This window comes from Pholis gunnellus (assembly GCF_910591455.1).
Source record: "Pholis gunnellus genome assembly, chromosome: 18".
NCBI classification, from domain to species: domain Eukaryota; kingdom Metazoa; phylum Chordata; class Actinopteri; order Perciformes; family Pholidae; genus Pholis; species Pholis gunnellus.
In genome coordinates this window covers 17,301,210-17,316,414 of record NC_136545.1, presented here as the reverse complement: position 1 = coordinate 17,316,414, position 15,205 = coordinate 17,301,210, and the positions used below count along the sequence as shown (strand labels likewise).

General features: G+C 42.7%; 1 protein-coding gene across 5 annotated transcripts in view; it reads right to left on the bottom strand.

Moving 5' to 3' along the window:
- Positions 1–3,604: 3,604 nt before the first annotated feature.
- The window catches only part of dab2ipb (DAB2 interacting protein b), a gene marked incomplete at its 5' end in the record, with an annotated part of 100,252 nt that continues 88,651 nt past the window's right edge, over positions 3,605–15,205 (bottom strand). For 4 of the 5 annotated variants that reach the window (XM_079179122.1, XM_079179119.1, XM_079179120.1 and 1 more), the window contains 5 exons: positions 3,605–5,386; positions 7,113–7,200; positions 7,289–7,491; positions 11,667–11,804; positions 13,783–14,701. In XM_079179122.1, the coding sequence (XP_079035248.1) occupies positions 5,219–5,386; positions 7,113–7,200; positions 7,289–7,491; positions 11,667–11,804; positions 13,783–14,701 (1,516 nt within the window). In that variant the 3' untranslated portion in view covers positions 3,605–5,218. The remainder of the gene's footprint in view (positions 5,387–7,112; positions 7,201–7,288; positions 7,492–11,666; positions 11,805–13,782; positions 14,702–15,205) is intronic. The other variant, XM_079179121.1, reaches the window with a different exon arrangement.

The window sequence follows — 15,205 nt, the reverse complement described above, 5'->3', positions numbered from 1 at the left end:
TCATTAGCGGATGGTATACGTTATAATGGCAGCACTTTGTGGCAGTTTGTGCTATTTCCATCTCTGTGTGTCCAAGGCAGACCGATGATTGTTTTATTTTTCTGCATGTTCGTAGGTTTTAGATTTGTTTCGCAGCACAAACATCCGCCCACGTTTCCTCGACCTTCGGCTGACGATGCCAGTTGATGCTCCACCTCTAGCTGTACTATACTATGACTTTTTTTTTTTACATAAATCATATGGGACATGTCTCATTATGCATTTTTTTCTGTATAGTATACTGTGCCTTTTTTTCCGACATATTACTTTTTTAGACCTACAATACTATGAATTTATCTATAACATTTGAATAACTTCACCGATGACATTTTATTATTGAGAGAACATCAATTGTGAAAAAGACACTATTTTCATCATAATATATTGCGACTTTTTAAACTTAACATATTTTTAACTATAAGAATCTATTAGTGACTAATTCATTTCCTTTGTTATTGATGGAGTACAACATTTTTGAGAAAAGTGATGAAGAGACGGAACAAGTTGGTTACGAACCGTAGATTCTGAGCTACCTGGTGTTCAGACCTTTGTTCTGCCAGTAAAGCCAACAGCTTAAGAGGCCGTTGAAAACATTTTTGGGCAAGTAACTTCAGTATTACTATTATGGTATTTTTCCTATGACTATTTTCAACATACTAAAATGTGACTTATTTCAACATCCGACTTTTTTTGACTTACTAAACTGACTTTCTCTGCGGGCCTCGGCTCTCTTCTCACCCGCTAGACTGCCTCTCCAGCTCCGGTAAAGCCTTCTGACTTTTACAAATTAAATATGACGAGTTTTTATTATACATTATAGTGATTATAGTAAGTATTATTATTATTATTATATATTCCCATATTTTCGCAATATTTAGAGGCTTCTGTCCTCTAGTAACATAAACATCCTCTAGGGACATAAACAAATCAGGAACACACAAGGAGTCAAAAAGGACATAAAGATGATTTTTTATAAACAAAGACTTTAAAATAAAGCTAAGTAATCCTCTCCAGACCACTAGTGTAATAATCCTCAATGCTCCCTGGGAAGATATAAATGGATTTTTCTAAGATATCGATAACACTGCAATTCTTAGTTTCAGGTCATTATACACGGATTAAAACAGATGAATATTGTATTCCATTGCTGCCAATTAATCCCCTTAAATGTTGCACACCGTTCCTTTAATACGTGGCTTTGTTTACTAGCCTTTGATACATTGGAGAGTAGCTTCTTTTATTAGCCTGATGTCCTAAATGCATGTCTTTGGAAGCCCCAGGGAGCCAGCTCCCCTTGGCTAAATAAATAAGTGTGCCTCATAGGGAGCAATTAACAGCACAGGACCTTTCCTTTAAAACAGACACATGAGCATCTGCTGTTAGATGTCCACTTCTCCCATTTGATCATACTGTTGAAAGCATTTTTCCCGGCTTTGAGCTATATTTAAAAACAAAGTGTGAACATTTTTATATAACAATCAGCTCAATACAGCGCCCGCCCCCCCCCCCCCCCCCCCCCCCCATTTTCAGGCTTTCTCTTACTCACTGTCGGGAATAACAATCAAGCAGTATGTAGGTCAGGCTCACTGAGGAGTAGGCACTGCTCAAACCAGTCTGTCACACATCCCTCCATCATACCCTCCACTCTGCCTTTGGACCTCGAGTCGGAGCATATGGCGTCTCTAGCTGCTCGTCATCTATCTAGGCCTGCTTGAGTATATAATGAACGTGCGATTCATCTCGCGCGCACTCAAAATTAAGCTTCATTTACATTTCATAACAACAAAACGTCACGGAGAACAATGCAAGCGAGCCCTATGAGAGACAGACACGAGACGACACAATTTTTAAAATAGCTAAATAAAACTTTAATAGGTCTAGTTGCAAATGTACATAAATTGCACAGCCACATTTTGTCAACACAAATTCCTCTGTACATTATTGTTTTGTCACTGTCGTCAAAGGAAGCAGAATCCAGCAAATACTTTATACTTTCAACATACTTACAAAAGTATTTTCTACAAGATAATAGAAAACATACAACATCTTTTACTTTATTTATAGCTTTATATTTTTGATTGATCTTTTGTCTGACTGGCTTAACTGTTTGGGAAAGTGAGCTCGTGGTTTTCTGACTTGTAAAAAAACGGAGGTGGGAACATGGATGGGATAAACCAACTAGGGAGCCGCCTCCTCTTTACTTGTTGCAGGCCCGAGATGTACACACACACACACGACAGCCTCAGCAGTTAACTCGTATCATTGCAGTTTAAAAAGTAAGACGATGAAACTTTTGATGAACAACCACCCATTGCTAAATGATAAAACTACTGTTATGCCAATCTTCTGTTTCAACAAAATGCTGAACAGAAATGAATGTATTATTTCTACGTCAAAAGTTACATTGTCTCACTTGAATCCCTGCAGTTATACAATGTTGTTTCAGGACCGATGTGATGCGGAGGAAAGTCCTACATCTCTTTTCTTTCTGCAACACGATTCTCCAGTCTGAGGCAGAGACCGTATACAGTCTGTGGTCTGAGGCTGTTCCTATCTATCCGAGCAGGAACAAGTTAAACACTTCTGTCTATCTGACAGAACGATTTGTGAATTACCAAAAAAAATCCCCTTTCTTCGGTTTTGAACGTTGCCACATTTTTAAACACCTGAAACAGGCGCTGTGCGGAAAAGAAGAAGCTAATTATGAACACCAACCACTGACCGTAAAAGTGCAAAGAGCTAGACTGATGGGAAATGCAGGATTGTGTGGCATCCTCCACAACTTCATCAGTTTTTTTTTGGGCTCGTGATATTACACTCTAAACACAAAAACAATAGCTGTAACCGGGAGAACACTGAAAGGTTAATTTAATTGTATAGTTCTACCCAATGAGGACAGATGACTGACTGAGCTATTCTGTATTTACAATATCCATAATGATACAGCAGAGTTTGAGCACAAGATACATTTACAAAAAGCTCTGTTAACATTAGGTAAAAATAGTGTGAGCATTTTATTTACACGTTCCCAGGCTGTCCAGCCTTCTTGATGCACTCGGTTATCATATATTTACTGTATATATGTCTGCAGCAAAAAGCATTCATCATCGTCGTCATCACCTTCGAATCGGAAAACTAAAGAGAACAAATGGTGTTACAGACACACTGCCATTGGCTCTAGAGCGAGGATGAAGCATGCAGAGCCTCACGCTGGATGTATACAGTCTGTTACAGGTAAGAAAAAAATGAATACAAAAATATACAAAATACAGACGCTGAGATGGTTATGGAGCCATGAGAGCAATGCGAGGGGAGAACAGACGGGACCGAACCCCCGTGTTAAGACCAACTGTGAGTCAGCATCTTCACATTCGGGGAAAAAACGAGGGATGAAGGAAAAAAAAATAGAGACAGAGAGGAGAGAGATGATGCCACTAGGATTAATAGAGTCACAGTTTGGATGCAGCATACTTCATTACCACTAACAAACAAAGCAGTTAAGAGAGAAAATGTTGTAACTAAGGAGGCCATTTTTACAACGGCTCACCAGTCCAGTGTATAAGGATGAGTGAGCGTGTCTAAAACACATGTCTCTCAATAACTATTGTGCTACTAGAGTGAGAAGATCACACACACACACACACACACACACACACACACACACACACACACACACACACACACACACACACACACACACACACACACACACACACACACACACACACACACACACACACACACACACACACACACACACACACACACACGACTCAAACTAAAAATTTGAAATCTGGGTTTGACTGATCTGTGTCTTTCGGGAGCAATGATGAGCACCAGAGAAGAAGAACTGATCACTGTGCAAGCGATGCCGGAGCTGTGAGAACTACCCTACAGACATTTTCTCTCAAATGTAGTGCATACTGCATGTAAAGGGTTAAGCATCGTGGAGATCTGAATGGGGTGACTGAGGCGCCGGTGCTGATCACTGCTCGGTGTGATCGACTCCTCCAGGGGCTCTAAAGCAAGCTACACACCACAAGTCTTTCATCACAAGAGAAGAAAAATACAACTAGATCTCACTCCTAAATAAAGGGCCGCTTTTTATATTTGAGATTATCAAATATAGATATGTGTGTGTATACTCTATCGAAGAAAAGAAATGCATACATCTATATTAAATTTCATTAATATAGTATCACATAGAATTCATTTACTTTAGTGTTCATAATACATTTATGTGTGTACAATTTTATGTTTGTATCCTTTACAAATCCACAGTTTAAGTTGTGCCTTTTTTTTTTTTTTTTTTTTGCAGAAATAGGGGGAGCTGTGGGATAAAGTCGAGGTGTGTTCCTTACTTAAGGCGTTTCATGTACCAATAGCGTCTCACAAAGTGCACTACATAGGGATGGAGGGGAGGGGGGGGGCTCATCGGGAACACACCCAAGGAGTCAAAAGGGACATAAAGATAATTTGGGACAAAAAAATATCTATATTCTTTAGCTCCTATTTGGTTCTTTATAAACTATGACTTTGAAATAAAGCAAAGTAATCCTCTCTAAGACCACGAGCGGGATAATCCTCAATGCGCGTTGTTGTTGTTTAAGTGGGTCCGCTTGGTCGTCGAGAGGGAGAAGAATAAAGTGAGAGAGGAGGAGAGGAGGGTTGCTAGAGTGACCGTGTCTGGCGGTCGTCACTGTGTGTGGTTATATAGTGGTTTGTCCCAGGCGTGGGCAGGATCTTCTATTGTCCCAGCGACTGCATACATACACTGGCAAAGAGTATGACTGATGGACAGCTTTTAAGTTTCATATGTACAAGCTCTGCCCCGCCTCCTCTGGCCGTCTCCCTTGTAACGAAGGCCGTCTGGTGATCTTGTTCTCTTGGGGGGGAAGGGGGGGGGGGGGGGGGGGGGTGTTCTGTCTGTCACGCTTAAGTCCCGCCTCTTCTGGTTGGCCCGCTCACTCCCGCACTGGTGTCCAAAAAAGGTTGAAATGTCTTCCAAAAGTACTGTGTTCGCTTTTTAAAAAAAACGCACGCACACCCTCGCGGTCTCTCAAAAACAGGCATGCAGCCGTGCATGCACGTGAACGTCCTCTCTCTGAATAACTGTACACACGCAGGCACTCAATCACTCGAGGGGGGTGGGTGGGTGGGGGGGCAGAGGCCGGTCCGTCTAACAATTGCTGCTGTTTCTGAACTCCCCGTTTTCGGTTATCTGCAGTTTGGTGGGGTTGGTGGGTGAGATGCCGTTGCGGGTCTGCATGCTGTAGCGCTCCTTCAGCTGGGTCAGAGCGCTCATCAGACGGGCGTTGGCTGCATCCAAAGATGCTATGCGCTTCTCCTGCACACACACACACACACACACACGAATACAGTTAGAGAAACGTAGTGTAGAATCTATATTTAGACGAGCCACAATGATCTGTTTCTCTTCATCATGCAAAGACCATATTTGTATTCTTATCCTAAAACCTCTCTTACTTTTTACTAATAAACATTTTAACTGCAAAAACTTGTTTTAAAATTGCTTTTTTCAACCTGAACTACTTGACATCATTCAACATTTTTTTTTACCAAGAAGTAAAAAGAAGAATATCGCACCGCATAGCTTCAAGTCCTGCTGTCGGAAATCAGCAGATTAAACGGTACGAATTTATCACTTTCCTATTAAGGAACCCGCAAAATGAGAAGATATTACAGATATCAACGCTGTGTCATAGCAGTGTGATGACAATAGGGAAAGGGGAATGATTTGACATTAAGATAGATGCCAAAAAGGTCCTGCCTAAGAAAAGACAACCACCGTTTGAGTTTATATTATAGTACAGTAGGTGACGTCATAATGGTGGATGTGTTCCTTGGACAGCAGATGCTGCTGGAAGACTAAGAAATGTCTACATGCTGTATAATAAGTTTCCTCACAAAAAATACCAATGGCAAAATATAGGAGAATAAATTGCAAGGCATGATCGCACTGAAATTGTGAACATGCATTATTTTATTATTTCGAATAAATCTGGAACAGATTTACTATCCATATTAACTCAGATGATTTTAATTCATAAGTCAAGTAAGTGTTTCACAAAAGTCGTCCGTACGTGACTCGGCTGCTCCTAAATTTCCGTTCCAAAGAGAACATTCAAAATGCGAGAAATTGCAACAAATTATGAGCCATTTGAAATGTGTTTGTATGAATGCTTCTTGCGTGAGGCTCACTGTGTTGATTATATAATGTAGGCAGCGCTGAGCCACGGAAGCAGACTTTCCCTCCACGTCTTCATAATGAGATTTCCTTTTTTCTTTTCATTCTCTCTGCCTGTTTACTGAAAGAGACAACGTATTGCCTGACTGTGGCGTGTTTGTTTGCAGATGCAAAGCCTCATTAATTAAGGCATGAGGGAGATTAATCGCCTATGCATGTACGTGTCTGGGTTTGTGCAAATGTCATGTTGCAGCATAGCTGTGTTTTTTCTCCCCCATTCTGTTGTAAAATCACTTTGACATTAATCTCCAAAGATGCACACGACTTAATTGTGTGTTCGTATGCATATAATGTACACTTTCTCCATGCTATAGAAGAAAAGGCATCCACAGACGACTGTAACAAACACAGTTTTGCTCACGCAATCGTTCTCTGCTTAATTTATAATTATTCTCAGCATTCAGAATTCCTTGCAGGCGAGTCCTCTAAAGCAACAATTCTTTTCTTTTCCGAGACGGATTTTAAACACAGTTTTATATGAATAAGAACCACATGGATAATTGAAGAGCTGCATGTCAACAGAAAACCAGATAAGACATTTGTAAATGTATGTTTTATAAGAGAAAGAGTGGGAGGGAGCTGAGAAATTCTGCTCAGCCATTCAAGCTTGTCAATGCCAGAGCTGAGACTGCTATGAATTAAACATCTCTTTGACCCTTTGTTTCCTCAAGCAGAGGACGCAAGTGACAGCAAATACAAATTTGAAAACGCACAGACAAAGAGCATGTACAGAACCACACAAAAGGCACAGTGGGCGCAGGATATTTGCCGTAAATGTATTGTGAATGTGACAGAGCAAACTGACCTGTGCGTCAATGATCTTCTGTTTAGAGTCCACCACTGCCTGCATGTCTGAGTGATCCTTCTTAAGCTCCTCTTCCACCGACATTAACCTGCAAACAGGACCACTTTCATAAAAATCTGAAGAACAGAGCACAAAGCTGCATTTTGACGCAACGGTTTCTTCTCCATCCCCCCTACCTGCTGATGATGCCCTTCATCTGGAGGTCCTTGTCGTCCTGCTGTCTGCGCAGGCGCTCCTCCGACTCCTCCAGCCGGGCCTGGTACTCCATCAGCACCTTCTGGGCCTGATCGTCCTGACCCTTCAGACGGGCCTCGTACTCTTCCAGCTTCTGCACCGACGACCGCAGCTTCTCCTGCAGCATTGCGATCTCCTGCTGATACTGAACGGGGAAGCAGAGAGATGAGGAGATTCTCATCATCGCCGTTGTCGTTATCATCATGATCATCATAATCATCAACCCTATCAGCAGGCTTCCCCTTCTTCATTACCATCCCTGAGAAGAACAAAAAAGAAATCTCTCAATCAGGCCTTAGATTAGGTCCTGTTGTTCCTGAGAGAGAATCATTTCGGTCTAGAATATAGAAGGGAATCACACGGTTCATTTACAAGCCATTTTCATACTAGACCTGTATAGCTGTCCTAAAAATAAAACACATTTTCTTTCCAATCAAACATTTCTACAAACAAGGTGAAGCTTTCATGAACACTAGCAACGCTTTTTCATTGCAAATCATGAATCAAAAACAGTGTCAAATTCAGCTGTTTCCCCTGTCAGACCTCTGGCTTGGTTAAAAAAAAAAGGTTAAACTGGCAAAAAACAGCGGGAGAAATAAAAGAGAGGAAGTTTAGAATGAAAGAGGAGGTGAGAAGGGAGGGATGTAACCGGTGAAGTCAGACTCTAATCTGTGAAATAAACCCTGAAAATCTCTCCCTGACCTCTCGCTGGACCGAAGAGAGGCTTTCACAGGAGTTTTCTTCAGGCGGCGGGGGAAACTAATGTAGTAATCGAATCTCTTCTGGATAGAAAAACACATTTCTTACAGCGGCGAGGGATGCTGTGACCAGTCAGGGAGTCACTAGAAGACCAGTGAGAGTGAAACTACAGACACAGGAACAGGAGCCTACAACCATGCTAGCATGGCGCTTTGTGCTAAATGCTAACATCAGCATGCTCACAAATGACAACGTTAACAATGGTTAGCACACTTTTGTTTAGTGTGAGCATGCTAATTAACACCAAATACAAAGTGCAGCTGAGTGTAATGCCATTAGTTTAGCAGGACACAAAGTACAGCATCAATTTGACCTGATGATGGCGCTGTTGAGAATTGCCAAAATCTCAAGGGGACATCAATGTCTGCACTACATTTCATGACATCACGCTGCTAGCATGACTAAAAGGTGCACACGGATCATTATCTCGTCTCCTCGGTTGTTTTAATAAAGAAAACGCCGCATCTCATTATGCTTCATCCTGACTGATGTTTGCTGGTCTGTCTGGCTGATGATATCTCGTGGACCCTGTCAATAGCCTCCTTTATCATAGCCCTGACACAAATCAAAATAAAAGTATCAATCATTCGATCAGTAGTATTCACACAACATGTTAGACCTAAGAATTACAGCCTAAATAAAAAACAACAACAACAAAATGTCTAGTTTATCTGTGTGATAAATCTGAACCGGTCCAGCTTATTGTTCGGGGATAACTGATGGAGAACCCTGTGAAAGACAAACTATCAGAGCACCCAGAGTCATCAGATCCAATCACACACAGCCAGGATGCTGCTGGGTTCATCCATCTTTCATTGTCACTCTGCTGCTCACCACTAGGACATTTTCCCCATCAGCCCGCTCTTCCCAGGAGGAATGGTGACCTCAAATAAATGTATTATCGGCTGCTCTACCCTTTTCTCCACTCCTCTCTCCATCTCTAATAACCCCTCTTTCTCTTGTCACTAGATCCCTTGAGAATTAAAGGACATCTACTGTGTTTGGAACAGCCTTTGTCCTGCACGGCTCTCTCACAAACGCACAATACTACTCCGTAACCCTGATATGTCTTCCCCTATGCCACATGGCGGCCTGCAGGACAAAGCCGGCCCTCCGACTTTCATAGTTCATATTAAAAATTGTGAAACGATTCACTGTAGATCATTTAAATACAAGTCTAATTTAAAACTCTAACCCCAATTGCAGAACGCTGCTCTTTGCTCTCTTACCGACATATAACTGAAACATAAGATCGACTCAGAGGAAATCAAACTACTTCAGAAACAAAAAAACACAGAATTCTCCTCCTTTTAACTACAGCACTGAAACTACCGTAACACATTAACATATTCAATGACCTATTTTGACTGTCAGAATATTAGGCGTCCTTGCTTTATAAAGTTAAAGAGTTTTAAATTTGATCACTTTTAGAGAAGGGCTTCTTTGGCATTACACTTGGGTGGATATAGGAGAAATGTCATAACATGATCATTCCATCATATTTGATGGTATTGATATTTGAAGTATTAATGATTTTCTGTATTTTTTTCTTTTCTAAATACTTTTTCTTTTCCTTTTGTTCTTCATGCAATTGGAAACTTTGTATACATTTGCAATAAAGAATGAACATTAAAAAAAAAATCTCACATCCTTCCAAAAGAATGACATTAACTCTTGACTGGATGCAGAGTCAGACATCAAGATAAAAAAGAAAATGCACGGCCCAACAATTCTGCCGTCCTGTGTTTCACATTTACTATGCAATGAAACACTTGCTCTTATATATTCAGTGGCATTCAACTGGAAAATAACAAATAGGATTTCTTGTTTTTATTCTAGTAAATGCAAATAGTCTGATATATTATTGCACTTGTGCTCATCTAAATTAGCAAACTGTTTGATTTATTGGAATTTCTATTTTGCTTTCTACTCCTCCTGCAAGACAAATGCCCTAATTTGCTACAGATCACTGAATATATACAGTATATGTAAATGGATGCGAAAGCTTAAAATGGCTACTGTATGGCCTGTGTTGGTAAGACTGTATGGACCATTAGCTGCAGCCTGTGTCTGAGCCGCTGTGCAAGATGAACTGTTTTCCAATCCTTCTCTTGTTGCTGCTCGGCTATTTTAGGGCGGCTGCGGCTTCTTTGTTAAGACTAAAAGTTATTGCCTTCTTTGGTTGCTCTCCCTGCGCTGGGCTGCTCTGGCTTCCATAAAGTATGAGCTATGTTAGGATGACAGGTTTGTATTCATTATGGATGGAGAAAAAAAAATATGGGGGAGCATGTGGCAGCCAATCAAAGCATGGAAGCGAAGCTGAGGGTGAACGGTTGTAAAGGAGAAAAGAAGCAGGAACACAGGCAGAGGAAGCAGCGAAGAAACTCTCTCTGTCTCCAACTCTCACATAGATGCAAGCACACACAAGCTCCAACATGTCTGTGTGAATGTACTGCATGTGCATACACACACACACACACACACACACACACACACACACACACACACACACACACACACACACACACACACACACACACACGCACACACCCGCTTTGGTCTTTAGGTTCATTCCAAAGATGGTAAGAAAGACGAGGGAACGTTGTGAGGGTTGAGAGTTGTTATTCAAGGCCCAGGGACATTTTTTTTGATGAAGTAAAAAGGTTAAAGCTGGTCTCACTAAACTAAGTCTCACTGCGCACTATATTACCAGAGCGCATTCTCTCATTTCTGTAGGAGAAACGGGACAATACAGGAAGTGTATCGTTTGCTAAGTTGTCCATATGTAATGATTAGTGGATTAATTGACAGAAAGCTGCAATCATTTTCATTATCGATTCATTCTTATTCTTCATGTGAGTTATGACAGTAAACTGGAAATATTTATACATCAACTTGGGGAAATAATGATGGGTATTTATCGCAATATTTCTGACATTCTATAGACTAATAGTTACCAAATAATCAGCAGATTAATCAATGATGAAAATGATCCTTGTCCTGATATTCAATATCGTCGCCTGCTTACGACCACGCTGGTATTCTTGCCAACTGTAAGTATTCAGCAATTATTTTTAACTGTAATAGCTACTTTCTGCCATTATTGCTGTTGCTGTGACTTCCCTGCAGTTGATAGCCACAACCGGGTTCACTGCAGGCTGGGAAAATGGCAAACAAATACACATCCTAGAAAAAAATAGCCTGAACATCACGGGAAAGCCAATTTCAGGAAAATGGGGGCGATTGAGGCATTATGGGGTCACATGCAGAGCCAGACGGATGCACAATATATCCTATTTACCTCAATTTATGTTATAAATGTGCATATTATGACATTAAGTGACAATTTGGGTATGTCTAAGGGGCCTCGGGCTTAGAGGAAAGGCAGAGTGGGAATAAATCCAGCAGGAGGGGTGTTTGACGGAGGGAGGTGTATGCGGGAACTAATGATGGGTAGAGAAAGGAAGGATAGTTAAGTGGGAGTATCAGGGCTGAAGGTTGAGGTGGATTGTGAAAGGAGGTGTTGGTAAAGGTCAGAGGTTGGATGAAGAGGCAGGTTACCTTCTCCACCTGAGTCAGATCCTCTCTGTTTCTCAGTGACTCGGGCTCCATCCCCTCATGGTCTAAATACTGCACATTCATATTCAATAGCCAGGCTGCTGTGCGGTCCAGCGCACTGGGGTTCACTGGGGAGGGGGCCTAGTGAACACAACACACACACACACACACACACACAAACAAACACAAACACACACACACACATACATACATGAGCCGAGTGCAAGTGGCAGGGAGGGGAAGGGGGGCAGGTTGCAATAACAGCACAGAAACAACAGAAATAAGCTTGAAATGCACCAAATCATCTGGACTGAAAGCAGCAGGTGGAATGGATACACACCCCTGTGTCTTCAAGCTCACACACATACACACAGCAGAGCACACACCTCAAAGCACTGATTTAAACATGTGCGAGTGTGTAAACCTACAGTGTCATACTAGCACTGTGGAAGGTAATTACGGTAAGATTAAATGAGAGGATTTGAAATCAGCCTGGAGGCAGATGCTGGCACTTAAGGTGTGTGTGTGTGTGTGTGTGTGTGTGTGTGTGTGTGTGTGCGCGCTTCTATCTGCCAGTTATCTGATGGACAGATGAGTAGAGAAGGTGGGCGTGGGCTGTTACAGTACATGAGAGGAAATGTAGGATGCTTTTATAGTCCAGCACACTCATGAGCATTGAGGGCTTTTTGGAAAGGCTAAAATATCAGAACATGAATATTTCAAAATAGAAAAAGTCAAATGAACAACTCTTTGTGTCAGCCGACAGATGAGATGTATCAGAACGTGACTACGTTGAAGATCTAACTCTACATTCACTTTTAATCAAGATTTTGTATATGTCACACATGAAGGGAATTCAACTTAAAGCCACTATGCAGGATTGACAAATGTCAGACTTCTGGCATACTCCAGTTTAGCATGTAGCATGCTAACATGAGCTAATTATATTTAATACACTGATGGGAATGTCATTTTTGCAGGTATTTGGTCATGAATCAAAAGTATTGGAGAAATTACAAATTGAGCCGATGATCGCGCTTGACCACCAAAAGTTAAGAAATTTCACCACCGGGAACACAAATGTCTCATCGCAATCCATTCATCAGCTGTCGAAACAAAACCACAAATTTCAGCCTCATGGTGGCACAAGAGGCAAAGTCAGAGGATCAGCAAAGTCAGTAAGATTCATCGTCTGGAAACCATGAATGTTTCCCAATCCGTGTGGTAAATGTCGACACGTTTGAGCTGCTGATGGTGCTGGGGAAGAAGTCCCTGGATCACAAAAACTGTTTGGATGCATTGATTGTGGGGATTATTCATGTGTAAAATCTCATGGCAATCCATTTAATAGTTGTTAAGATATTTCAAATTACCGTCCAAAAGAATCATTTTGAAGATGAATCTACACATAGTGGCTTTAAGGTCCTGGAGGTTTGCTGCTTTCAACCACTGAACATAAATGTGTGCCGAGTTCCCCTAACAGGCAAAGTAAATTAAGCGTTTGCTTCTATCAGTAAGCCAGTCGATCTAAAAGCAATCCTGTAATATTCCATAGAGAGGAGAGCAAAGCATTGTGGTTAATATGCAGATATCCTCCCCTTCAGCCAGTTACCAAGGGCAACCATTCACCGGTGTTTTTTAAATCACAGCCTATATATTCCTCACCTGCCAATACTGAACATTAGACTTACCAGCGAAGGCACTGAAGAAACGGAAACCTCCCACTGTGACGGCACACGTACCGTATCGGTACGCTAACCGAGCAGTGCGCTGTATCTGTTTGTACCCATGAGGTCTGTTTGCTTTTTTCCTTGTGAGCACAAACATCGCTAGTTAATACGATGCTAATTGTGCCTCCACCACCCTCCTCCTCAGCCCATTAAACCTGACCAGTAAAACAGTGGTGAAGTGATCTGCTGCCTGTATGCAAATTACTGTTATTACACGCACAGTGACTGTAGTTCATTAGGGCACAATGTGCCGGGTGTCAGTGCTGAGGCCACCCACACACAGCCCTATGAGACAAATGGGCGTTTTTGTACAATGGCCCTAATGAATATCATCCTCATTTATTGTACTGTGGGTTAAATATGTGTACACTACAGAGTGAGTCCCGTACCTGTTTGTGCTGAGCCCTCTGCTTGGTCTCAGGACTGTCCCCTTTGGAGGAGGAGGACTGCTGTCGTAGCCGTGCGCCGCTGCCGGGCCAGTCGGGTGACGACGTCATCATGTTGCCGGAGGAGGGTCGGGGGTAGGGTCCACTGTTGAGCAGATTTGGGGGCGTGCGGCCCCGGGTGACGCTCTGAGGCGGAGGTTGGTCTATTCTCCGCTGGGGGCCGGCACTGTTCTGTCTGGGGACGGTGGGCTGGTGCTGCGTCTCTGTGAGAGACAGCTGTCGGCGGTTGAACTCCCCCGAACGCCTGGTGTACTCGTCCCCGCTGCTCCCGCCTCCTCCTCCGCCTCCTCCTCCACCTCCTCCTCCTCCTCCTACGCCGCCTCCGCCGTGGTTCAAGAAGGCGTGCTTCCCTCCTGCTGGTCCGTCCTCGTTGTTGCTATGGGAACTGACAGAACTGTGGCACTCCGAGCCCGAGTCGGTCATTCCGCGGGGGGACACGGGCAGGCAGGCCGCCATCTGGTAGACCGGGTTTTGGAAGGACAGGGGGGCTAGTAGCTGGGCGGGTCGGCCCGGGGTGCTTTCTGTGGTCAGGGTCGTAGGGGTCTGGCCTGGCCTCCTCAGAGTAGGACCTCCAGGGATGTTGCCCTGTGGGACTCTGGCTGACCACCCTCCCCCAGGGATTGGGCCTTCACCCAGGGTGTCTGAGGAGCTTGGACCCGGGCCACCTTCCAGACTGCGGGGGTCCTGGAGGTCCACCATGGACAGACTCTTGCTGCCATTGGCCATGCCCAGGTCAGGTTCGTTGGTCTCAGAGTAGCTTGAACTGCGTGCTGGGGAAGGCTGGATCCCTGAGCTCCTTGTCACAAAGAATAGGTCCTTATTTTCCGGGGTAGGGGAGGGTAACCTGGTGAAGTCAACTAACCTGAAAGAGACAGACCAAAAAAATACGGTAAATCTGGCGTTCATTTTAAAACCTCAGCCAATTGAGATCAGTCACAATTGATAACTTTGAGCTGTGGACCCACAACATTTTTTTTTTATATAATTCTGTAGTTTTCTCTGTATGTAAATGAGCCTCACTGAGACTGAAAACCTGTGTCCTCGCCACGGTAGGCAGCAATGTGGAACAACATATGAAGCTAAATATGGCATAAGATCAGAATTGGATGAATAAATAAAATGAATTAATTACCAATAAAATGAATATTAAGAGTTCTCATTCTCGTTAACCTAAAGCAGTTTAGCATTTTGCATTCAAGTCACATCGTTTTTCTTTTTTAATACAAAAGTGATGTGGGAGGCAATGGGCCGGTAAAAGCTTCAAAGCATTAAGTGTGGAAATCTGACCCTGACCTCATTAAATGTAGATTCATAATATCAGGGCAGTGGTGAGGGTCAGCAGAATATTCATTTTGATTATTACAGC